General features: G+C 39.1%; 1 protein-coding gene across 1 annotated transcript in view; it reads left to right on the top strand.

Moving 5' to 3' along the window:
- Positions 1-25,420, top strand: part of FNDC3B (fibronectin type III domain containing 3B) — a 206,927-nt gene that overhangs the window by 95,468 nt on the left and 86,039 nt on the right. Inside the window, exons 4-6 of the mRNA XM_065674575.1 lie at positions 5,248-5,324; positions 12,898-13,141; positions 15,558-15,848. Of these exons, the coding sequence (XP_065530647.1) occupies positions 5,248-5,324; positions 12,898-13,141; positions 15,558-15,848 (612 nt within the window). The remainder of the gene's footprint in view (positions 1-5,247; positions 5,325-12,897; positions 13,142-15,557; positions 15,849-25,420) is intronic.

The following is a 25,420-nucleotide window of genomic DNA, read 5'->3' as shown; positions in this document are numbered from 1 at the left end:
TAATAACTTAAGTAGACACCTGGGCGTCTGCCTTTTACTGTATGTGAACAGAGTTAAGTTAGCATCTGGGTTAGCTTTTGTCCAAGATTGCACCTCAAAATTGTGGTGCTATTTATACGTGAAAGCTGTTTGCATCCTACTGTAAAGGTTTTTATGAACTGGTCTTATTAGCTTATGCTAACAAGCAGTTTTAGGCTCTGTCCGAAAGGCTAGAAAAACACTCACCACACCTCTGCTGCAGAGGAAGGATGATGAATGTAAGGATCCAGGATTTATTTTGTTTTTCCTTGTCGTAACCTTGTTTCATCCGTAAGCTGTTTTGAGAGTGACCAAGTGGAGGGGGAAGATACGTGTTCCCAACAGCGTCAGGGAGCCTGTTTGTGCTTGTTTCATTGAGGAAATTGTTCCGGAACAGCTGTTCATCCATGTGAAAATGCAAACCCTTGAGTCCTGGCCAAGGTCAGCAAGCCCTGGGTCATTCGTTCTAGCAAAGCAGGCCAGTTTGCCCTTTAATTATCTCTCCTTTTCATTTGGTCATACCTCTTGCTCCATAGATTTTCTTCCTGAGAAGCACCCTGTGTGAAAGATGTGCTATTAGTATTGTTGTGAATCCAAGGGAGGCATAGTATTTTTGTCATGGATTACTTAACTAGGTAACTGTTGAACTTTATAATGCATTTACCTGACTGGATTGCATTTTCTTCTTAGGTAGTGCAGTAGTTTCTAGTTATTAAAATGTCCAGGATTCTTAAACTTCAAAGTAAGTGGTGTTTCTCTGGTAATGCAGATATTGCGGTGTGAAATGGTAAGTTGGTATGTGATTGCTAGAAACAGGGTTGTGAAATTCCTGAACTTCAGAGAGTTTTCAGTAACAGGTCTCAAAATGGGAACTTTGTTACAACACCTGGTAGGGTTTGCTCTCAGTAATAATGCTCATAGGCTGCATGTGAAAAATACTCTACAGTGGACATAATTTAGTAATAAAGAGAGAAGGTCGATGCTCTGTAAGCACTAAGGAAAGGAAAACAGTGTAGTGAAATTACTCCTTTGCCCTATAATGCTGTGTGGAAAGAAAGAAACAGGAAAGATGCATCACTATATCTGGAGGAACTGAATTGTCAGATTTTGGTTTCTATAAGGAAAAAACCCAATTAAACTAAAGTGATCTTTAATTCATGCATAAAAGGTCACACGGGAACAAGAAAAAAGCCTACTTAAACCCAAACTGGTTTAATACAAGAATTTTGAAAGTGCCACGGATTGCAAGGCTATAATTAGCCTTGAAAACCTTGGGACAGAAGTTTCTCAAGTAGATTGTGAAATTATTTCTGAAAGAATAAAAATGGCCAGAAGGACTGGCAATTTCTTTGAGACAGAAGCATCCCCTTGGCAGGGGTAGTGGGAGGCAGAGGTTGGAAAGGAGACTTACTTTCATCTGCAGCTTTACACAGTAAGCCACAATGCAAGAAGGAATAGAATAATTTGTTAGATGATGTGTGCAGGTGTTCTTGCAAAGGCGATAGATTTGCAAAATCTTCTTGGTCATCTAGAATGGTTAAAATAATTTGTTGCCGTGCCATCAGAGGAGTGAAAGAGCAGCATGAAAGTGGGAGCATGTGGCTTGGAAGAGGAGGACAGACTCTTCTAGGGTGTCAAGCTGTTAATTAGCTCTGCCACAATATGAGGCTGAGCTGCTTACTGTCCCTTAATAATTAACTTGTTAGAAATATGAAAACTTTGTGCTCTTGCAGCTGGGGAAAAGTGTGGTCTGTCACCTCCCTGGCTAGATGGACTTCAGTGCCTTCAGCCTGGTGCCTCCTCTGCTTTTCCTGTTATTTCAGAGGAGGAGGAATTGTTTCGTTGCACCTGCATTTTGGATGGAGCCAGCCCCTGCATTTTGAGGGATCCCTCCAGAAGGTGATGGAGATGCTCTGTAGTTGTGGTGAAGGAGCTTGGAGTGGAATTTGGCCTCTTGCTTTGCCAGCAGAGGTGGCCAAAGCTCTTCTGGCTCAGATTCGTTATGAACTCAGGAGACAGCCTCAGTTTGTTAACACATTTGAAAAGTACAAAAGCAAGTTCATTTCAGTGTACATCATCCGTGTTAGAATGGATTGACTTTTTCTCATTTAAATTAAGTTTTGTGTTAAGCCACAAGCTTCAATTAAAATTTGGAAAGTTCAAAGTACCTAGAGGACATATTAGTTATATCCATCCTGTGGATACAAGCAAACAAGGAACATTCTTCTCTAAATGTCTGCTTTTTAACAGTTAAATAAAATTTGACATAACCAAAAATACTAAACACCCACCCCCCCAGCCCCCAAAGATGTGGTTTTGTTGTAGTGTTAATTGGCGCATGGTTTCACTGCAAGAATAGTCTTTAGTAATTCCTGGGAATCATCGTGCTGTGGGTCTGTATTTTACTCACTACTGCTTGAAGTTGATTTGATACCATTGATGAGAGAGATGAAATAATGTATGCTAAAGTCATTTTGCTAACCTTGAAATCAAAGCACTGGAAATAAAATCTAGCTGCAAATCAGTAGGCTGTCATTCTTTTAAAACCTGTTATCCAAATGACTTTAACAGTTTGTGGGTCATATGCAAGGTGAAGAATCATCTTGCATGGTGCATGTTTTGATGATAAAACATGATTATTTTTCTTTTTTATTGGAATGGAAGTGTTACAGTCAACAGGATCGGTGTGGGAGTTTGATTTCTTCCTGCGAGAAGATTGCTACTCCATATGAGCAATTGGCACAAGGTTTAGAAAGACAGATATGAGGCTTGCCAAGCGAAGTGTTTCTCATTTTTTGCATAGAGAGTATCTAGTCTATCTATATGGAAAAGCTCCAAAACTGTTCGTTTTTAAATTTATTTGCAAGTCAGAGTACCTATTGTTGAGAAAAACTGTCTAGGTCCAATACAACTGTAAGGAGATAGCATTTTGGTGAGGGGCTGAAACAGGTTAAACATTAAGGCTTTATTCTATCAAGCAACATTTGTGTAACATATGCATTGTTATCCACTTAAATAGTGAACTCAGGGTTTTTTATTTTAAAATGCCTTTTCTTTCTGTGTAGTTTTTCAGGTTTGAGAAATCACTGATATGGAATGAGTCACGTAACCATGTTAACTACTCATTTTACATAACCTCAGGCGAGTTCCATCCTGAAGAACTGAATAACACTTGACAGTCCAGTGTGTATTACTGTGTTTACCGGTATTGGCTGTTACGTATACACACACTGTCCAGCTCACTGTGGAGTAAAATTTGGCAGTGTACGTAGACCAGAGTAGATTCAGAGAGAAATAAAAAAACATATTCCTCAAAAGAAATCTGCAGGGTTTTTTTTATAGGAAACCCATATTTACTGAAATAATATTTCTGTAAAGCTCCTTCTGAACCAATTGTCACTTCGTGTTTTTGATGGGTATAGGTAGAGCCATTTACAGAGCCATTTAGAGGGTAGCTCACCCCCATAATCAGTTACTGCTCATGATGAATATTTTTTCCATTCACACTAAAATTGTTGATTATCTGAGGAGACAAAGAATGTTGAAAGAGCTATAGAATAAGGTAGAGGAACTCATATGAGGTGAATAAGGTACCCTAAAAAGTAGCCTATACTTTACCTATACTAGCAATAGGTAGTATAATACCTGTTGGTAGTATAGGTAAAATTCCCCACATAGTTAAGCATAGGGAAGGGTGAAGAGGAGCAGAACCACACACCTAAAATGACTTCTTTTAATTAAAACTTTGGCGTTTCTATGTGCTTAATGCACTTGTTGATAAATTACCGTGTTTCAAATCTAGATGTGACTAGTAAAAACAGTATGTGCTGATTAAACTATAAATAACTGGATAGAGAAAACGACCCAGGATCAGAGGAGATACAAATAGCTCAGATGGATTCCTGTGTGTGACTTGAATTTTGAGAGGTTGGGTGTTCCTGTTTATTGTGCAATAATCAGCCTGAGGAGTGTTATAAAAATGTAGATGGAATAGAGAGTGACTTTTTGATAATTTCATGTGGCTTGGTTTTGCTGATAGCAGACAACAGACTGCCTCACTTTGTTGTTGGGGATTTCATTAGGTTTAGCCTAAACTTTCGAGCAGTCAGTCCTAAAGGCCATTACATCCCATCTGTGCCTGTGCCTTCATATGTTTTCGTGCTTAGCTTCCCTACCTAGAATGTGATACGGTTTGGAGATGCTTGGTGGCTTCTCCATCAGAGAAGGTTATGAAGTTATCTTTTGTATTGTTAGTCAAAGCTGAAATTCAGTTTGCAGCAGCAAGGAGCAGAGTTCTCTTAAGCTATTCTTGAGAGCTTGACCATGACTATTTTCTTAGACCGTGGCAAATGGACTAGCTAACAGGTTAGTGTAAACATTTTAATATATAATAAGGAGGTAATTAAATCAATTTTTCTTTTTCAAATAGTCAACTCTTATTGCAAACATCTGTCTGATGTTTTGGGGATTCATTTTATTGACTGTTCTATGTGATGTTCCTGATTTTAACAGCTGAATCAATGAGCAATTGAGCAAACTATTCCCATTTATCTAGAGGCTTTCTTTTAGCTGTGAGGCTCTGTTTGCAAAAGTCGAATGGTTATGGCACTTGCTTTGTTATCCTTTTATTCAGTGCCTCCAAATGGAACTTGCATGTTTCAGGGCTGGATTTCGGAGTGGAAACCATAAGCTTCTTGCTTGTATAACCACATTCCAAGGTTAGTCTGAATAGCTGAGATAATGAATTTGGTCTTTGTGTATTCTTAAATAGATAGATAGTTTTTCACATATGTGACTTTTTTTTGCTACAATTGGACGCTTTCCTTGGGAGCTGCCTAATTCCAGGCTGCACAGTTTCTGCTTTGTTCTCTGCTCTCATGCATTCGACAAGAATAACTTAACCAGATTTCAATATAGGAATTGTGGGCTGCTAAAGGACGTATTGTGTTACTGCTTAATGCTGTATAAGTTGATCAGTGGGTAATATAAAGTCTATGTTTTAGCTGGTTTATGATGAAAATATTATTTCAACAGAATATATGGTAAAGTCATTGAACAATGATCTTATTCTCAGAATGATGGCACAAGGTATTTTCCATATACCAGAAATTAGTGGAGCTGCTCATTTTGTTCTTGCAGGCTTCAAAAATAAAGCTATTTTTAGGCTTTTCTGAGCAGTTGTGCTTTTTTTTTAACTGAAAAAATATCTTCTTTGTTTCTTCCTATTAGGACCAGCAGAGGTTCCCATGATGTCACCCAATGGATCCATTCCCCCTATTCATGTGCCTCCCGGTTATATCTCACAGGTATGCTTTTGAAGAGTTAAAATTGTATAAAAGCAATAGCATGAATCCATTTAGGCAGGTCTACTTGGTAGAAGTTTAATTTATAAATATTAATGAAAACAGTAATACCTTTCCAACCCTAACTATTCTATGATTCATATTCTGCCTCTTTACTGACAGTACACATACATTTGCACAACTGAGCATACATGTGCACCTTCACAACCTGGTATGTATATCAGTTTTATTTATAACACTAGCAAAAGGTATGCATGTAGATTGAGCCTACATATATGCAACTTCTTTCCCTTTGTTAGGTCATCCTTCTAGTGTGACACCTGGAAGGGGTAGGGGATGGTGGAAGTCAGAGGAGCCACTGTAGCTATAAAATATGCTGTTGATCCTCAGTATCTTCCCAGCAGAAATCCTGCAGCATATCCAGAATTGGGAGGGTTTGCTTTGTTTTCAAGAATAAATGTGATTTAATTATCAAGTTATGGAAAAAACTTTTCACTAATCTGTTTTTGAACTCTTGAACAGCTGCTGCTTTTCTATGTGCCCTTCCTTCCATCTTCTGCAAATCATAGACTCTTTCTGAAGGAATAAAAGAATAAAAGAAAAAAATAACGGTTGATGTAAGGCAGTATAGCTGTCAACAATACAATAAATCCAGTACCTTCATCACTTTCTTTGAGACCTGGACTGGACTGAAAACTCAAAGTATACAAAGTATTTAAAATATTCTTGCTGAATAGTGTAAGAACCTTTGATACATATATTTTGGCATCTTGTTAAGTAGAAAATAGATGATGTCCTGGAATCCCTTCCCAAGAAACATGTGAGCTTGTGTAATTCTGAAAAATTGTGGATGGCGTCATACTTAAATCCCACAAAATACTGCAATTGTTCTGTGGTATTTTAACCTCCGAACAGAGTGAAAAAAATACAGGGGACACTGCAAGCCACCCTAGGAGAGAGAGCAGGTTAGCTGGTGGTCTAGCTTCCTCCTGCTCCTCGAGCATCCCAAGTTGAGTGGTTGGGGTATGCTTTGAGGCCACATTTGTAGTTTTGCTGAATGCCTAGTGCTTAATACTCCTCATGGGCTCGCCTAATTTAATAAGCTGACCCATATCAATGCGAAGGAATGTTTTTAAAGATTTATGCTTCCTTTGAAATAAATTTAACACCTTTTTATTATTAAAATGTTTATACTTCTCAGCCCCTCTATTGAGATGAGTTCTTGGGGTGTAATTGAAATGCTTTACAAACCAGAGTGATGAAAGTCTTTCAGTTTTATCTCTCTGTCTGAACCCAGTTCCTCTTTAATGCTTTTGGTGCGGTACCATTATAATTCCACTAAAGCCCTTAAGTAGTTTCTTAACCAAAAAATCCCCAACCAAAAACCCTCTTCTGAAAATATTTTTCTGACAAGCTGGAATATGTTGTAACATATTCAATTTATAACTTTCGTATGTTGTAAAGTTTCAGGGGGAAAGCACTGTGTTCAGTGTTTTTAGGCAGCAGAATATGTGTTATGATGTCTGGCAAGTGAGCCTCTTGCTTTTCAGAGAACTTTGTATTAAATGGCATTTGAACGAGTGAGTAATAAAATTAGCTCTTATTGTAATAAACTTTTCTACCTTTCTTGCTCTTGCTCTCGTCTACTACCTCAAAAGTTAAAATCTCTATGATAAACAATGAGAATAACTTAAATTCAGAATTGCAAGGGGAAAGCCATAAAGCAAATCAGTGCACTCAAAATACATTTGATTTTTGTGTTTGGTTTGTCCCTGAAGTATGCATCTAAGAGTCAGGCAGAAGGCAGGTGGCCCTACAGAGAAATAAAGGCAAGATATCTTTTTTTCCATTTTGTTATACCAAGCCTGTTGGAGCTACAAGTATTAGCCTCAAATATCACAGTAGTTTATGTGGTGATTGCAACCCTGGATTAAAACAGTGCTTCACTACCTCTTTGGTGTTGTGAAAGTGATCGGCAAAAAAATGGCAGGAGGTTGCCCGCCCTGCAAGATCATCCCCATGGGAAGCAGCAGAAAAATAGTTAAACCCTATTGCAAGATTTCAAGGACCATATTAGTAGTTGTGACTAGAAGCTGGGTTTGCTGACATTAAGATGTTCCCAATGATGAGGCTTAGCCAGGGTGGGAAAAAATCCAGCAAAATAATAGAAGACAAATATACACTATCAGTTCAGATCTTTCATGCTATAGTTTTGCTTTCAAAGGCCAGTTCGATACAACCAGTTATTATATGTTTCCTTTTCAGCAGACAAACCTCTTTGTACCTCTGGCAGATAAGAACTACCAGATCACAGATCATGTCTCTGCAATTCTTTGTTGGCTAATAGTTAAATGTAAAACAGAGAAAAATGCCATGCTCTTGGTGAACAATACTACTACTGTAGAAGTTGTGGAAGGTGGAATGGCTGTATTGAATGCATATGATGTCAACAATTCAAACAAAATGTTGAATGTTGAAAGAGCAGCTCCTATGACTTGTCAGGAGCCAAGCATAACCTATTAATGCCCATTCCAGTTCCGAGCTGCTGACAGAGCTCTTCCCTGCTAAATGAGTCCTATGGGGCAGGCTGTGAGCTCACCCTTTGCCAAGAAGTCCACTAGAGGCTTCTTGCCATCAGGATCTGTGGCCCGATGCTGCCTTTTGGCTTCCAGAGCACGCTAGCTCCCTGGTGTTGGCATAATTTGAAGATTAAAGGTCATGATTTGGGTGCTAAGCTGTTATATTTGGGGACATCCTCATGGGTCGTTTCTGCTTTTCACAGTGTATGTTTGGGAGAAGGGAAAGAGTATTTGGGGTGTTCTAATGAGTAGAACTAGAAAAATGGAAATGTCAAAAAGCATGATGATGAACTTATTTGATTAGGGCTATTGGCTGAGGACTGCTCTCTCAAATCTGGAGCCATTCCACTGGAGTTTGAGGAATTACTCGTGTAGTTGGACATGAACATCTGGCATGGATCTCCACTTCTGATTTTATTTACAGAGTTGTTAATATGTGATCTTTGTTACAGGTATTTTAAGGCTAAAGGACTGATTTACTGCTTGAAGCATGAAGTATATATAGTGCTGATTAGACAGCTTTTGTCAGGAAGTAAAGTTGCAGGTCATACAACTGAACTGTGCAACTTGGGCTGTGGTCCTGCAGTTAAGTATTCCTGTGTGAAGCACATAGCGTTTGACAGAACCTAAGTATAACCTCTAAAAAGAGGAAGGTCTTTGCATTTAAAGTGGTAGAAAATGCATCATATCCTCAGGAATCAGGATTTTGGTCTTTGGGTAGATGATGTATCCAGGAGAGGTGTTTTTCTCCCAAACTGTCTAGCATATGTTTTTAGCCACAGACTGGTTTTGTATGGCTTACTGCTCTCTGTGTGTTTTGTAGACTGTGATCAATCAAGTCATTCTTTTAACACGATGATCATCATAAGACTGAATACAAGGAAGGTCATGCTCATCTCGAGCAAACCGTAAAGTGAGCATTGGTCTTGAAGACCTGTATCATTCTAGATTTGAAATACCCAGCATTCTTGCCAGTGTTATAGATGTTCAGTTGTTTAATTTCCAGGTTCAAGGTACAGATTTAATACTGGTGCTTGTATGTGATGGATGGCAAAGATAGTGATGCAAACTTGCCAGGGCTGGTGTGTTTGAATTGGCATCCTTAAGAAATTAAGTGAATAAATAAAATGTTGACATCCAAGTTCCTTGAGGGTGAGCTCATTCTGTACTGTTTCTGGTACAGATTGATTTATGAATGAACTTTAAAACTAGTTTATGTACTGGTTTTGGCCCACCAGTGGCCGTGCACCAGATGTCCTTGCAGAATCTGGCAAACTAAATGAAATAAGAATTCTTTTATTTTTTCTTCTATAGTGAGAAGTTAATTGCATAATACCATACTACACCCATTCAGTAAACGTGCGTGTTACAGAATGAGAGTGACTGTATTCCTTTAACTGGAAACTTACAAAATATAGGTACAGTTTACCTGTGCAAAATTAATGTGCCTGTGTAGTACTAAATTTCAGTGGAGAAAAAAGAGAAAATGTGGGGTAGTGATGTACCTTGAATATGGGAATTATCTCTAGTTACACTGAGTTTTGATTGCTGCAGATACCCTTAGTGTAAAGCAAATAACATTTAAAATGGTATTCTCAAAATGTGGCAACTGACAGGGGAGGCAATTTTATTGTGTATGAGTAATGTTTACTCAGATTCTCCTGAAAGATCATCTATCTACCTCACTCAGCAATTAAGCTCCCTAAAATACAGAAAAAAAATACACTGAACTATGCTATAAGAATATTGTTATTGAGGCAGCTTGCCAGTCACACCTGCAAGCACAAAAAATAACAGCAACAGACAATTTACCTAGTAACTGTCTACAAAGTAAAGAAAGTTTAGCTCTAGGTGCCAGAGGATGGGAGATCTTTCTTTTCTGTAAATATAAACTGCTAAAATTAGTAATAACAATCACTTTCAATATTCTAATTGCATCCGGAGACCTCAACAGGGATTGGGGTTTCGTTGCAGCTTGGCACTGAAGTAGAGGCAGTTTAGAAGACAATGTGTTTCCTGATTAATTTATGATCTTCAAAACAAATAGTTTAAAGCAGATACAAAGAACTGCAGATTTCTTCTTTAAATAGAAACATTTTTCCTCTCTGCAAATTTACTTTATTTACATTAATGGATCAAAACTAATTGCTCTATCTTTGATGAATTGAAAGAGTGTCATCTCCCAGAATGGCACTACTACAATCTACCCATTGCAAGCTCTATAAATCAAGAGGTATCTGCAGACTTAACCCATGATGGTTTTGTAGTGATCTAATGCATGTAATAAATGATACATTGCATTGCCAATTTAATGGACTGTTAAGGACCGAATACCATATTTAAAGATTGTATGTGATTGTAGAATGATTGTGGGATGGTTTAGTGTGAGGTGTCCCTGCCCATGGCAGGGGGGTTGGAACTAGATGATCTTGAGGTCCTTTCCAACCCTAACTATTCTATGATTCTATGTAGGAGGAAAATGCCCTGTAGAATATGGAAATGAAGTCTTAGGGTCTCCTGTGGTTTTGGTTTCATTTGGAACATGGGCACATGAAGTAGCAGGAATGCTGTCAGCATTTGTGGCCTGGGAGGAAACAAATAAATGATTTTAGTCTCTTCCCTTTTTGCCGAATGTCGTGTGGAAGGCTGGTACATACTTTGAGTTGAAATAGATCATCATTGTGGGTCCCTTCTAATTGAAATATTCTATTCTGTCCCCTCATCTCCATCTTTTCTCTCACTACTGCTGCTATTTTAGTCTCATCTAGCAGGATGATTTCATCAGAAAGGTCTTTGACAGGACTTCAGGCTTTCCTCCCTGCTCTCTAGAAGATAGGTCGGGAAGAGGAATCTTTAATTTTAAATATGGTTTACATTATGTGGTACTACAGTGCAAGCTTTGTGTCTAAATCTGTTCCTTAACGTATTCATCTTTAACTAAAAGTTAAGCCTTCCAGGAGGGTACAAGCTCTTACCTGTGCATTTAGACCAGACTATGTGTGTATTTTGTTCTCTAGTGAAAGTCAGAATGAAAACTTTTCACATCAGGATGTAGGAACTTGCTGTCTCAAATGAGAGCATGATCCAAGCCTCAGAGAGTTAAGTTGAGCACTTCTGTGAGCCATTCTAAACAAGTAGTTCTGGTTTTCAAATATTTGCTGAATGGAAAAGGGTTTTTCTCTTCTCCAGGTTTCAGAGTGCAGGTTTGAGACCTGGTACCAGGATAAAGATGCTGTGGAGGTTGAACCTGTTGAAAACCAGTAACAGAGATGGGAGGCCAGAAAATGCAGCAGTTAAAATGACGTGAGAGCCTACATCTCTGAGTTTCAGCTGTCTTTGAGGACTCTGTCTTCAAAATGTAAAGATAGCAGATGACAAATTGCTAGCTGAAGTTGTAAATTTGCAGGTTAGGATCAAGTATGCAAAACAATTCCTATCCTGGTTATGCAGCGTAGGAAGCAATGCATTTTTTTTTTCTTTTTAATGTAAAATATCAGTTACAAAAGAATGAACTGACTTTCTATAGAAAATTTTCTTCTGTAGGAGGCCAGCCAATCCACGGAAGCTGTCTGTGTTGATGGCTGCAGCCCATAGCTAACAGGCGCAAATACATATAACCTAAGGACACACATGGGCTAGAGAAGGAATTGGGTCAGCTAACTTGCTCAACTGATGCTTGAGGCAGCAGTGCTTGTGGCTATGGGCCTTGCCACTTAGACAGGGCTCATCTCTCTGCACCAAGGTCAGCAGAGACAATTGTGTGCCCATGCCTATCCTTCACTTCAAGGTGTGTCAGCATTAATAAACTTAATTTGTGGTTTAAGCTAAGACACTGATGTGACAAGCATCGCTGGAGCATGGGGCTCTGTAGAAGGGTCTCTTCTGCTGATGCTCCTATGGGGTGGAGTAGATAACTACAGCTCAAGTTGCTGGTGAACAGTGGAGAGTGGCAGCATCTTATTGCACATGCCCTTGATGCACATTCACTTACCTCATACAACACATTCATCACATATATTATTCCATCTGTGTGTCATCAGTCAGTGTAGGAAAAAAAATAGGTTTTTAACAGCCTTTTTGTTGTACAAAACTAACAGGTTTCCTTCATGCTTTTCTACTTTATGCACGTCAATGCACAGAATCAAAGATAGTAATAGTTCTTACACAGTTGTATTTTTAAGTTCCAGAAATGGCAGAAGTTTTTTGACTAAGCTTCAAGAAAGGCTTGGCTCCTAAGCCTGGACTGAAATTTGGCTGATTGACTGTTCTCCAGAAATATAGCTCTGGAAAAATTATAAGCTGAAAAACATTTTTCAGCTTAAGCACATTTCCACCTTCCTACATCTGTTTTTACATGCTTTGACTGTGGCATTTGAGGCCAAGTTATGTATATTCCAGAGCCGATTTGTGTGGACGTATAGACTAGCTCTGAAGCAGAAAAACCTTCTGCCCTATGATTTGTCTTGAACAGGTACCTGTTGTGAACAGAGCAATTATTTTGAAAATGTGTGTCAACACAACAGCTTCTTGCAGAGTACATGTCTCTGCGCACACACAGCGTATCCACAAGAGCAGTGCTAGCTAATTTCCAAGTGTTACTAATTCCATACTCCCAGTTATGTCAAAATTGGTGGTAGGAATTTTACGGGCATAATGTAAGGTTGGTCCCTATGAGTACTCTTATTTTGGTGCTTTGTGTTCCTTTTTCAATTGTCTTATTCCCTAAATACAGGTTATTTATTTTGTTCCTTACCCACATAGTTATCACTACCATTAGTAAGCCTCCTGGTGATTAGTGTGGCTATCTGAGTCTCCAAGAAAAGCCACATCACCACTATGATTACTTCTGCTGATATTAATTTTAGAAATGTGTTTATTAATAAACCTAAGGACCAACCATTTTCTAGTGGGAGAAGAAACAGTAAATACTGCTGTGTTAAAAATATGTTTGGTTCAGATGCTGCATAACGTGCTCATTTCCCTGCCTTCCCTTCCAGGTGATAGAAGACAACACCGGTGTTCGGAGGGTGGTGGTAACCCCCCAGTCTCCGGAGTGTTACCCTCCTAGCTATCCTTCAGCCATCTCTCCAACCCATCACTTACCTCCATATCTGACGCACCATCCCCATTTTATTCACAACTCTCATACAGCATTTTATCCGCCTGTCACTGGACCTGGGGACATGCCACCACAGTTTTTCCCACAGCATCATCTTCCCCCAACAATATATGGAGAACAAGGTGAGCTGGAAGGAAGGTACTAGTGTTTCAGACCTGTGTTTAGCAAGTTTTAAGGGCTAATGAAACCAAGGGTAGAAACTGGAAAACTTGGCTTTCTCTGCATGGATGGGGCCTCCTCCTTTAACATCTAGAACAGGGGGGTGTAGCCCTCCAGAGTGCAGCAACACAGGGCAATTCTGTGTTGCGACACTTAGATTGCAGAAAACAAAATCCCACCAATTTTAGCTTAATTTGTAAATAAAGTGTGGAAAAAAAATGTCTCATCCCATCTCCAAACTAGGGGCATGAGTCATGGCAGTTGCTCTTGCTGCGTCACAATGCAACACTGTACAGAAAACCCAGAGATTAAATGTGTGAGTCCTGGCTTGGGAATGAGGATGGATAGAGAGGGCTGAATCCAAGCATGGCTTGCCACAGTAATTTCCAGTGGGAAAAACCTGATACCACTTCCTGTTGGCTGTAATGTGTTTTCTGCCCCCCACCCATGGTTTTCCAAGAAACAACAGGCATTTTCTGTTTGTTCTTCTGATTGAGGCTGTGCAGTAAATCACTGAAAAGCATTGTCCAATACCAAAGGGTAGCATGGCAATCCTAATCAGGCCCTGAGTAAATAATTGCAAGAAAAGGAGTGAAAGAGGCATATTTCTGTCTGAACTATGCACTGTTGTGTCTCTGCCACCCTGGAGAGAAGTCTTTGTGTCATCTGGAAGAGTGCGTTAACAGAAGAAAGGAATCTGCAAAGCCATGTGAGATGTTTAATGTGAAAATCAGTTCAGGATTCATGGATTCACATTGCTGCCAACCTACCTGGACTTAAGAACCTTTCTAAAGAATATATTTAAGCCGTATCACCAGAAATAAGTTTTTGCTGGAGCAGAAGGGAAAAGGCAGAAAGAGGGGGAAGTATCTGTTGATGCTACCTCTTGAAGTTTCTCTTGGCCAACAAACCTAATGAGGAATGAACCTTTACAGCTGACATTTAACTTCATTATACTGGGTGAGTGGGAAGTGGGTAGCTCAGGAAAACAGTAGGGCTGTGTAGCCAACTGGGTACATAGGGAAGGGACTTTTCCCTTGGAAAGGGAACAGGACAGTCTATTAGATTGCTTTACAAAGTCTTGCATGCAAAAGTCTCAGTGTGCAAAGTGAACATAGAGCTTCTAGTTAAGTAAATGTTGAATATTTCTGTAGCTGTGAGATACCAAAAAAGCAATTCAACTTAAAAATAGAACAAAAATCCTGGGTTACTTTCCTAGAATGACCTATACTTGTGACAGTGAAACAGTTGAAGTGGTGAATATTGTACCAATGAGTATTCATCCACCATTTCCCAGTTGCTGTACAATGGCTTATGCTTTAAATAAAGATTGAATTTATTTGCAGCATGCTGGTTTTAGGCAGCTGGTTGCTGTGAGAATACAGACAGAATCACGTAGCTAGATAAGGAAAGACAAAGGCCAAGACTCACTGAAATAGCAAAGAAAATATGGCTAGTTGAAATAACTTGGAAACTTGCATAGTATACATGGCAATCTCAGCCTACAGACAAGACTTCAAATGGCTGGATAGGATGTTTGCTTCAGAAGTTTGTACAATAACTTCTGAGTGGATGTACGAAAAGAAAATGCATGAAGTCTGTATCAAGTATTAATTGTTATTTTTCTAACAAAGGAAAAACTGTTGTTTTGGGCATTAATTTATTCAAGCTCCAGACTCAAAGTGGAGTAAACTATGGAGAAAAGCAGAAAATGTTCTGATTCCTGAAATGTGACCTGCTTTATGTTAAAGATAGTCATTCTTCTAAGAGGGAAGTGGGGCTTGTATTTAAGTGTATCTGAAGTGGACATATTATATTTGTAATGTTTCTTAAGCTTTTGTTATACAGTTTTACTTACCCAAAGCTTCTACATCTCCTGCGCTTCTCAGGCAGGCACAATTGACACGATTGTGAAGTCTGTTTATGCTGGGAAATTAAATTGCATGTAATCGCTGATGGCAGCTTGAAACCAGGGCATCTCAGCTTATTCTGTCCAGTCAGGTGCTGGGGAAGAAACTGCTGAATTGCTGTGAACTTCTGAAGGCTTTCTCCTAAATAGCAGTGTCCGTGGATCTTTGCTTGAAATCTGTGTCCTTTGAAACACGAAGACTGAAAATAGGAAAAACTATCACCCTAATTGCTGTATTTTACACATCCAAAGAGTTATGATGTCCTACCAGCAAAGGAGCATGCTTAAAAAATTGTGAGTCCTTCAGAGAAGTTTTCTTAAGAAAAAAAATTGGTTTGCTATAAAATCTGACAGCAGGAAAATCTGGAGTCGTTTCATTTAGAGATGGTCAGGAATTTGAGTTTCTGGAAAAAAAAATAATCAGTGATTTTGTTGTTCTGAGTTAACGTGGGTGAATTCTTCTGTTTCAGAAATCATACCACTATATGGGATGTCCAGCTATATTACCAGGGAAGATCAGTACAGCAAACCACAGCACAAAAAACTCAAAGACAGGCAGATTGATCGCCAAAACCGTCTGAATAGTCCTCCTTCATCCATCTACAAAAGCCATATAGGCAGCTGCACAACTGTATATAATGGTTATGCAAAGAGTCACAATGGAGCAAGCAGTGGAGGCGGCGGCGGGGGGGCTCCAGTAGTAAAGAAACCAGAACGCAGAGCAAGAAGCAGCCCAAAGTCAAATGAACAAGACCCACATGGTAAAGACAGTTTTATTTATTTTTAATTCCTTTTTATTGCACCTTTCCGGCTTATGACTGCCCGTATTTGGATTTAGTAACTAAGCCAAAAAACACTGCCACCCACACATAAAGACAGTGTTAATACAGTGTGAACTTAACTATAAACGTTGAGCTTGCTGTACTCTATTTGTTTTGTAAGATGAACTTGTTGCCTCCCCATCTTTCTTGACTACTCTCTGCTAGATGCAGCATCATTCTCTTTTTATCTATTGGACAGAAGTGCATTTTATGGCCAAGTTCTCGGTTTTATTTTGCATTTCATACTAGTGTTCTTGGCTCTTCACAAAAATCCTTACAGACAGTTGAGCTATAACCAAAACCTGACTACTAGATATTGCTACTTTGCATCTCCTGGGTAAATGTAGTAAAGTAATTACAAACTTTAGAGATACTTGCTGAAAAAACCAAGATTGTTTATGTGGAAGTTCAGAGTAAGTATGGTTAGTTGAAACAGAATAATTTTCAGAAAACAATTGGTTAATCTTAGCCATTGGAATTAGTAGTCAAATAAGTCTGTCTACTTTTGAAATAATGTCCTTCAGCATTTTCAGAGGCATGCCATTGAAAAATTTAAAACTTTACAATAGAACATTAAGTTATTCATCTAATTAAATTTCATTTATCATGACCCATTCTGTACATAGCCAGTTCTACCTATATTTAGCTCAGTAACTTGTTATAATGTGTTAATACTTCTCAGCCTTTCTCTTCTCTGTGGACTGCTAAATCTGCTGCTTGCTGAACAAACTTTTATGTAACGAGCAAGCTTAGGCCCAGCACATCTAGGTTATTTATAATGTGGCACACTTCAAAACCATTCGTGTGAATTTATGTATATACAACATAAAACATAGGCTTTCTGTTACTTGTATGTTGTGTGTATTTATTTGGTGTGTACTTTTCCTTGTGAGAGCTGAGATAAATACTCATGAAAAGTAGCTTAATTGATAGCTGAAGGGGGAAAAAATGCTGCTGGCATGGTAAGGAATGAGAACTTGCAGCCATGCTTTGGGGTCTTTAGAATTGGCTGGGAGCTGTATTTGGGAATGCTTTCATTGAAGAAAATGGATCACTGCATTAGACTTCCTAATTATTTCTTGTCAGTCAGCTTATACGACCTTTAATATTCTTATTTGTGTTTGGCTATTTTTATTTTCTCTCATTCATGGTGGAATACATGAGGTGTTTTGGAGCACCTACATGAAAGACCTGGAATTAGAGTATAGTATAGGCTTAACAGCTGAACCACTCAATATAGCTTCAGTAGGTACCGAGTCAGCATGTATGATCACTTTTAAAATAATCTAGATTTAATTTGAAAGCATCTAGTTTGAGGGTTTCTTGCAACCCTTGTGTTTGTCTAATTTTTTTCTCTTGTTGTAGTCTGCTGTGCTCCAGCTGACGAGCATGAGCAGTCTTAAAATGCCAAGAAACTTGGTAAAGTCAGGGCGATGGCACATCCAGTCTGTCAGCCAGAGAACGCCTTAAAACTGGGAACAGCAAGTGACAAGTCTTCCCCCAAACTCTGGATAAAGTTAATAGGAGGAGAAGGTGGAAATAAGCATTGGTTGTCCCACCCTCCTGATAAATCCCGCTCACTCGTGTTTTAAAAACAGGTTCTGCATCTGCTCCCGAAGATGGCAGCCCATCCCACTGCCAGACTGCTCTACAGCAAATACATGGCCAAAGCAGGAATAGGAGAATTTTCTTCATATTAAAAGAAATGAAAAATACTGTGGACTCAAATTTGAGGTTTTTCACATCAAAGCCTGTTCTTATAGTCATACACGTATACCTATATGCGTATTTCTGCAGAAAGGTTGTCACAGAGGTTTCGTAAGGGCTCCCACCAAACAATGCCCTAAAATAAGTTCCCACTTGATGTTTATTAGCTCCTAATTAGACCCAGGGCATTTTACCTTCTCTGTTTTTTCTTGAATTATTTGGGGTTTTATTGATTGATGCCTGATATCATGGCCATACAGGTAAATTGGGGTGAGAGTTAAAAGCAGTCTGGGAGCAGTTTGGTGACTTTTACTCATGTTGCTAAGATGACAGTGTGTTTAGAATAGCCAAGAAAAAGAATGTGTCAGAAACAACAAGCAGCAAATGCATTTAAACTTACACATTCCGTGGATATGTATCAGTTCAAGCTTGCTAATAGTTAAAAAATCTACAGTGCTATGTGGCTGCTTCCAAAATTGCTGAATAGCCTGGAAAAACTGATATATAGAGATATATATATATATATAAAAATATATATATAGGGAATAAGAGTATTTAGAAAACTCGTAAGACGCAAGTAGGAATGTGTGATTTAGAGTAAAACGTAAAGTGAAGCAGAACTAGAGGGTTTATTTGCATGCATTTCTTAGTTGGGATTGTGATGTGTTTTATAGTATATCATTTCATATCTGGTTGGGGTTTGTGTGCGTGCGTAATGGTAGCTGGCATGCTTACTTCAGGTGGTTGGATGTCAGAGCAATCCAGTGTGCCAGCTCCTGACAAGCTGCTGTCACCAAAACAGTCATGCTGCTGCGCTGCCTGCCAGGGAGCGGGCTTTGGGAGCCCTGTACACAGCCGGGGCAGGCACTTGCCCAGCCTAAGTTTTGGCCTGGGCTTTTCGGAAGCAAAGCATTGGAAGCTGCCTTGGTGCTGGGAGCATGGGTAGGAGCTTGCCACTGGCAGATGGCGTCTTGCCCAGTACTGGGTGTGCACTGGCAGTCCCAGCCACTCCTGAGCCAACCCTTTGAAAGGCAATTTGAGTGTCTGTTTTAATCAGTGGAGGAACATGATCTGTACAGTGTGATGGGGAAGTGGAAGATAGGTATTTCTTTCCTTGGATCTGCTACCCCTGTATTTAAGCAAATGCTTGTCCTGCTTCTTGTTTCTTGGTAGCAATTTCTTTGAGGGGTGTGTTGCTCCTTACTGAGCACCGTTTTTACAGAGTACTGTAACATTAATATTGAAGAAAATGTCCTGTGTACAACGCAAGAACAGCTACACTTTTTTTCCCTGAAAAGGTTTGGGGTAAATCAAAGGTCATGAGATATTTAAGTTAACAATGTACATTTCCATCAAAACATACACTCATTGCATGTATTCTCTCCATGACATTTCAGTAAGTAGTCAAGGAAAATTCTGCCATATGTCAATAACTTACTGTCTCCTTCCAATATTAAAAGAACAAGGGGTTTCTTGAAAAGCTGATTCAGCACTGATGGAATAAATGGGGTGGTAGCATCATCCACAGTACTAAAAAAAAGGACTCTAGGGTACTCTTGGTTCCATCACCTCTTTAGTTGTATATCTAGCACATGCTCCTCTATGCCACTCTGTGCTATGTACAGCATAATGGTAAAAATACCTTGGTGCTTCTATTACACTGGCCCTATAATATAGCATCACAACCTCTTTTTTGTAGGGAAATTACAATTGCATTGTGGGGATATAAGTGTAATTCCTCTACCCTTTTTCATTGCCAGAATTGTGTCTTTATACTGGGAGGTGCTCTTGTAAATAAAGATTTTTAGTTATGTTGGTCTGGATATAAATATAATATCTGGATCTGGATATAAAATATATTATATTTTAAGGCAAAAAAAAGGAAAACTGATGGCTTATAATTGTCTGAAAAGTTGGCAACTATTCTAAGTGCCTCTTGTGATACCCGGATGGGTGGAGTCTTGTACAGGCTGAAAACTTGAAAGTATGATGTAGGGATTCTGATTTAAAGTCCCCTACTGAAGCTCTTCTGCAGAGCTGTTTTAAAAACTGAATGGGAGAAGAGGGAGCCAGGTTGATTTTTGTTTTATTTTAATGAAGGAGCCTTGCCATGTAGAAAGAGCTGTAAGAGGAAATCCTGTCCCATTCATGCTGTCCTTTATGAATTTCAGTCTGAGTCACTTCCTTCTTATGCACTCAGTGGTTCACTTCTTGGTCATCTAGTGATCTGGTAGTTTGAGATGTTTTGTGTGTGGCTGCAAGTACTGTGGGAACATAAGCAATTTTGAGCATTCTTACAATACTTTTGCTAATAAAACATCTTTTTTTCCTTCAAATGAGATAAAATCTTTTTTTTTTTTTTTTAATTCTCATTGAAGTTTGAAGAACCTAAGATAGCCTAAACTAAAACACTTGAAATGGGTAAAAGTGGAAAGCGGCAGATGGATTGTTATGTGCATCCTGTCCAGGAGCTGGGTGGGTGCTGGGAACTGGGTGCCAGAATAAACAGACCTAGCCTGGGCAGGGAGGCAGTGCGGGGGGGGTCGCATGCAACTTTATGTAAACGTTCCATAAAGTATGGTTTTTTTCATGGTGATTTGAGAAGATTTGTCCCTACTGGGTCAGAGCAGAGGCCTGTCTAGCTCAGTGATCTCTTTTCAGCAGGTGATGGAGATGCTGCTGGGGGACAGCCTGCAAATGCAGCCCCGCTCCCTGCTCCAGAGCTGCTGGGCACGGTAGAGGGTTTAGTCATGCCAAGTCCTTTGTAGACCTGTTGTCTGCAAACTTGTCTAACTCTTGTTTTGAAAAGCAGACTTGCTTTTCAGATCTGCAAAGCGAGGAAAGCCGACTTGGTGTCTGCTTTGCTTCTCTGAGCAGCTGGTTCCTTGCATGTGGCATTGGCATTCTTTACAAATGGAGAAGGGAGAAAAAGAGATTAGAATGATTTAATAGTTTGAAGAGTTGCTGTAGACTATACATAGATCATAAACTTTTGTAGTACCATTGTCACATGTGTACAACCAGCTTAAAAACTCAAAGATGTTGCTTTTCTGATCTCGTGCACTGAAGCAGCCTTCAGGTACTCCCAGAAGTGAAAACCATTGCTTTGTATTCCTGTCTGCATTGCTGATAGATGTTTCTCAGATGATGTGGCTAGCTCTGTGTGCTCACTTCTTTTAGATGAATGGTTCAAGAACATGTGGAAAATTGGCATAGCACAGGACGTTCTAACTATGGTGCTTTTGATTTAAAAACGTTTTAAATGTACTGAACTCTGCAAACTAGCAGTTCTGAAATGAAGAAGTAAATCTGACTGGTATGGCTTGCCTGGGCTGATGCTGCCAAGAGCTGGTACCAGCAAGTATCCCTGAGCTGTGTGGGGTTTTGCTCTGCAAGCTGCTGGTACATGACACAGAGTGGGTGACAGCATATGAAAAAATAGAGCTGACACTTTCTTAATACGACCCTATCCTGCTATCTTCCTCTCTCTTTTTTTATGACATTTAAATATATTTAGGGAAGGGGGGGGAGCCCTATTTTTACTTTTCAATTGAATCAAGTTGTTTTGTTGGTTTGTTGGGGTTTGGGGTTTTTTTTGTTGGTTTTGGGTTTTGGTGGTGAGGGTTTTTTTTTTGTTTTTTGTTGGTTTTGGTTGTTTTGGTTTTTGTTTTAATCCAGAGTGTGTGAATTAAAGGGAAATCAAGGGAGCTGTGATTCAATGCAGACAGGAACCAGGTGAAGTTCCTCTCCTTACTCATTCTAGATCCTGTCAATTCTTCTCTATTTTGGTCCTGAATCTATTTTGAAAGCTTATTGGGTCATATATTATGTATCTATGTACATTTTATGCTATAGATTTAAAAGCTTAGAAGACTAATTTCATCACTTCTGGTCCATGTCTGCAGAGAAGCTGAGAAACAAAACCTTAACATGTTCTTTTAGCCAGGTACTGATGATTTGGTACATATAAATAAACACCTGTGTTATACTGATTTAGAAATGTTCTATGGACAAAATTTATCGTAAATGGTTCTGCTGACATACAAAATACCCCTGCGCAGGTGCAGCTTCCCTGGTTTCTCAAGGAATGTGTTTGCTTCTATTTAACATGATTCTCTCTTGAAGACAACCCATCAAAACTGTCACACTGATTTTATTAGGAACATGGAAAAACCCACTCTGAGTGCTAAAATACATCTCTCAGGCTATGTGAATTTTAGTATTATGACAAGTAATGTAAATAATATTTAATGGAAACAGAGATATGTTGAATCTTGTGAGTATAGATCAGCATCATGTATGAAATCTAAATAGTATTACTATTGCTACTGCATTTTTAGTAGTTTTAGGAAATAATACTACTGGGCTTAGTTGTTTAGGTTTATATCTGATTAGAAATATATTGTGTGTGTGCATGCTCTTTTTTTTTAAGTTTTAATAAGTGAAAGGAAATAAGGTGCATTAATTAAGGCACGAGTCTGAACTTGAGAAACCAGTTAATTTGTGACACCAGGGAATTTCCAGTGTGGTGTTCTCATGTCTTGACATTATCTCTCTTATCATGACTGAGCTTGTGGGTTTTTTTGTTTCTACTTGGAAATATGCCTGCTTCTTAAACATTCTTTATCTTTTGTATTTTCCCTAAAATAGTAGGCTGTGAAATTGCTCATCCAGGCAGAAAACAAAATGGCTATGAGGGCAAGTAGATTCTTTACCAAAGAATATTTAATTGTCACATAAAGTTACCATTTAATTGAGCTCTATATAGACTGATTAATATATTAGAAAAATACTGACATTATGTAGGGTTCAGTCGAAGTCTATTCCCAAGGTCATGTCAATCTGTATGCATGCAAGAATTTATTTAGATCAGGCTTAATTTATGACTTCTTTCAGCAAAAAGAATCACTAAAATGTTTATCCAGCATCACCAAGAAAAACACTGTGCTGAGGGAGAAAAACAAACCTCAGTTTCCTCTGCTGTCTTGAAACCTGACTTGCATCATGGGGCTTTGATGGAGAAAGGTGAAAGCTAAATATCTCAAGTGGTGCTGAAAAGCAACTCCATGCCCAGTGCTAATGTATTCTTTCCCTCAGCCATTGCTTTGCCCAGCTCCAAAGCCATCAGTGTTTTGCTTTGAGGTGCCTGTGGGTCATTCCTTTTAGTGCATCTTGACCAACTCTTTCCTAGACATCCTCTGTGTGCAAAATAATTTCCAAGAGTTTACAGCCTATGAAATCTTGCCTGAATTTTGGAATGTCACTAGCATGATGATGTTCTCCTGCTATATCCATTCTACAGGAGCAAACTGAAGTTTATGGGAAGCCTGAATATCGTGATTGTCCTACCTTCTTTCACACCATGTTGGTTCATTCTCTCTGTTTTTTGCTTCGCTAGCAGAGTCCTGCAAGCTGGGACAGGGAGAGAGGGGGCAGTCACACTCTGTGCAATTCTCTTGAAAGAACCAGCTTCATAACTTAGGCACGAGAAGTTGTTAAGATATTTTCTTCATCAGCTAAATGGCAGCATCACCTCTTAATTTAGGTGCACAATATTCTCCCATCTTCAATGTCAGCTACTTTTAAATGAGTCAAACTTGGTTTTATCCAGACTTTTTGTAACTGGAAATGTGAACAAAACATCAGGGTAGCTGTGGGTACATGTGATCCAGCATGATTATAGGCTATTCTGAGAGTTGGTTTCTTGGGCACCCAAAGCTCTGAGGCATAAAGGGGCAGAATGGGTGACCACAATTCTGGTGACATTCTTCTGTCTTGTCAGAAAAGCTCAGACAAAATAAACCTCTGTTGAAGCTCCTTAAACTTTGTATGTGTGCCAGGCTGCTAGAAACACAGCTTGAAGTCCACATAGGAAAGCATAGGGCATATCTAGTAAAGAGTGGAGAGATCTGGATCCAGGACTCTCCTTTGACCTTACTGGTAACTTAAAAACACCTTTGATAGTGGCTGGAGTTGTATCCCGAGGCTTTTTTTTTTTTTTTTTAACAATCCTGACCAACCCCTGTAGACTGATACTCTTTTTCATCTGTTTTGATTCCTCCCTTGTCTCATTTTGCCAGCAGGACCTCCTTGGCAGGGGGAGCTGGATAAGCTATCTGCTCCATGATTTATCAGGAAGTCAGTGCTGAATGACGTAAGGCACAACCTGTTCCCCCAGAGGATCTTCATATTATCTCAAGAATTTGCAGCTTCTGCTGCAACTGACAGTCAAATCCAAAAGACAGAAATCTGAGTCTTTTTTCTATCAGTTTGTGTTATTTATAGATATCCAACCAACAGAAAAAAAGCCACCCCATAGTAAGTACATTTTCTTCCTGCTCAAATGCTCAGTGATTAAATATCTGTGCTGGGGAGAAGAGCTACACAAAGGTCTCAGAGCTTCAGAGCAAGATAAACAGTGTATTCTCACCAGTTAAGAGGAGATAATGTGGACCACCAACAAAGGAAGGGAACTATGCTTCCCTTATTTGGCAATATCTGGGACACTGAGCCAAAAGGGAGAGAGGGCATTTATAGGGAAGAGGTAGAAGAACATTTCCTCCCTCTGGAGTATAAAAAATAAAATACCTTTAAGTGTAACAATTTTGTGAACAACCCTGATTTGTATACCCAAATGTTCTGAACAATGTCCATCTGTATGTTCAGCTGGATTTGCAAAGGCGGTGAAATGAAACTTTGTGTCCCACTGAAGCTAATGTAATTTGTTTATCTAACTCTTTTTAGCTGTGCTTCAAAACCCATCAGTTAGTTTTCCTTTTCTGAGGAAGGCTGGAATTTGATTTCAAAAGTTTTTATGAACTTCACTCTGTTTTCTTTTTTTGGAGTTTTTTTCTGGGATTTGGGTTGAGGTTTTATTTATTTGATTGGGTTCTCCCCCCCCCCCCCCCCCCCCCCCCATTTGTTTTTCTGGTTGTTTTTTTTTTTGTTTTGTTTTGTTTGAGGGTTTTCGTATGTGTGTGTTTTGGGGTTTTTTCTTCTGTAGGGAGCTGTGCTCAGAGGCAGCTGCTTTGATTTACTGTGATTCATGTGACTTTTGCTTGAATTTCATCTTGGCAATGAAATCCAGATTGAGTTGAAATTCCTGTAGCTTTGCTGAAGCCTTCCCAATGAGCTGTAATCAGGTGGATATTTCTGCAAACTATTTTAAATGTTTGGAAAGATTCTCAGTGGCAAAACTGGTTGTGCAAATATCCAGATTGTATTTTGCCCTTGTTCCATATGGGACTGCTAATTGCACAGGGAGATTTTCCAGCTCACTAGTAGTGAATTGATACAGACATGATAGGTCAGGGTTTTTTTTTTAACATTCTTGGCATTTCACAGGCATGGGAGGGCACTGATAACATCAGGTCAGCCTCTTCTTACTTTCACGTTGTAGGAATTTAGCACCTGATATTCGTTAAATGTTCTGTTTAATATAATTCTAGCTCATATACAGTTCATTATTCAGATTGACTGCGAAACAGGTTTAGGCTGCAATTAGTAGAGTAAATTGATTGTTGTCTGTCACAAGGGAAAGAAGTTATTTCTGTTCTGCTATCAGTTTATAGGCGTTTGAGTTGGTTTAAAGAGTGGGTTGGAAGCTCTTAGTCTTCCCCATCTCTGAGTGGGAGGAAAAAAATGTTCCTTGATTTCCTGGGTTACTGTGATCTCCTCCACCAGTCATTGCAATCTGATTATCTTAGTTTTCACCTGGAAAAAAGACGTCAATAATTTGCATTGCTAACAAAAAAGCTAGGTTGGGGTTCATTCAAAAAACGTTGTGACTCTGCAGCCATCCAGTA

Source organism: Lathamus discolor, chromosome 3 (genome assembly GCF_037157495.1).
Source record: "Lathamus discolor isolate bLatDis1 chromosome 3, bLatDis1.hap1, whole genome shotgun sequence".
In the NCBI taxonomy this organism is placed as follows: Eukaryota; Metazoa; Chordata; class Aves; order Psittaciformes; family Psittacidae; genus Lathamus; species Lathamus discolor.
This window is presented reverse-complemented; position numbering and strand designations above follow the sequence as displayed.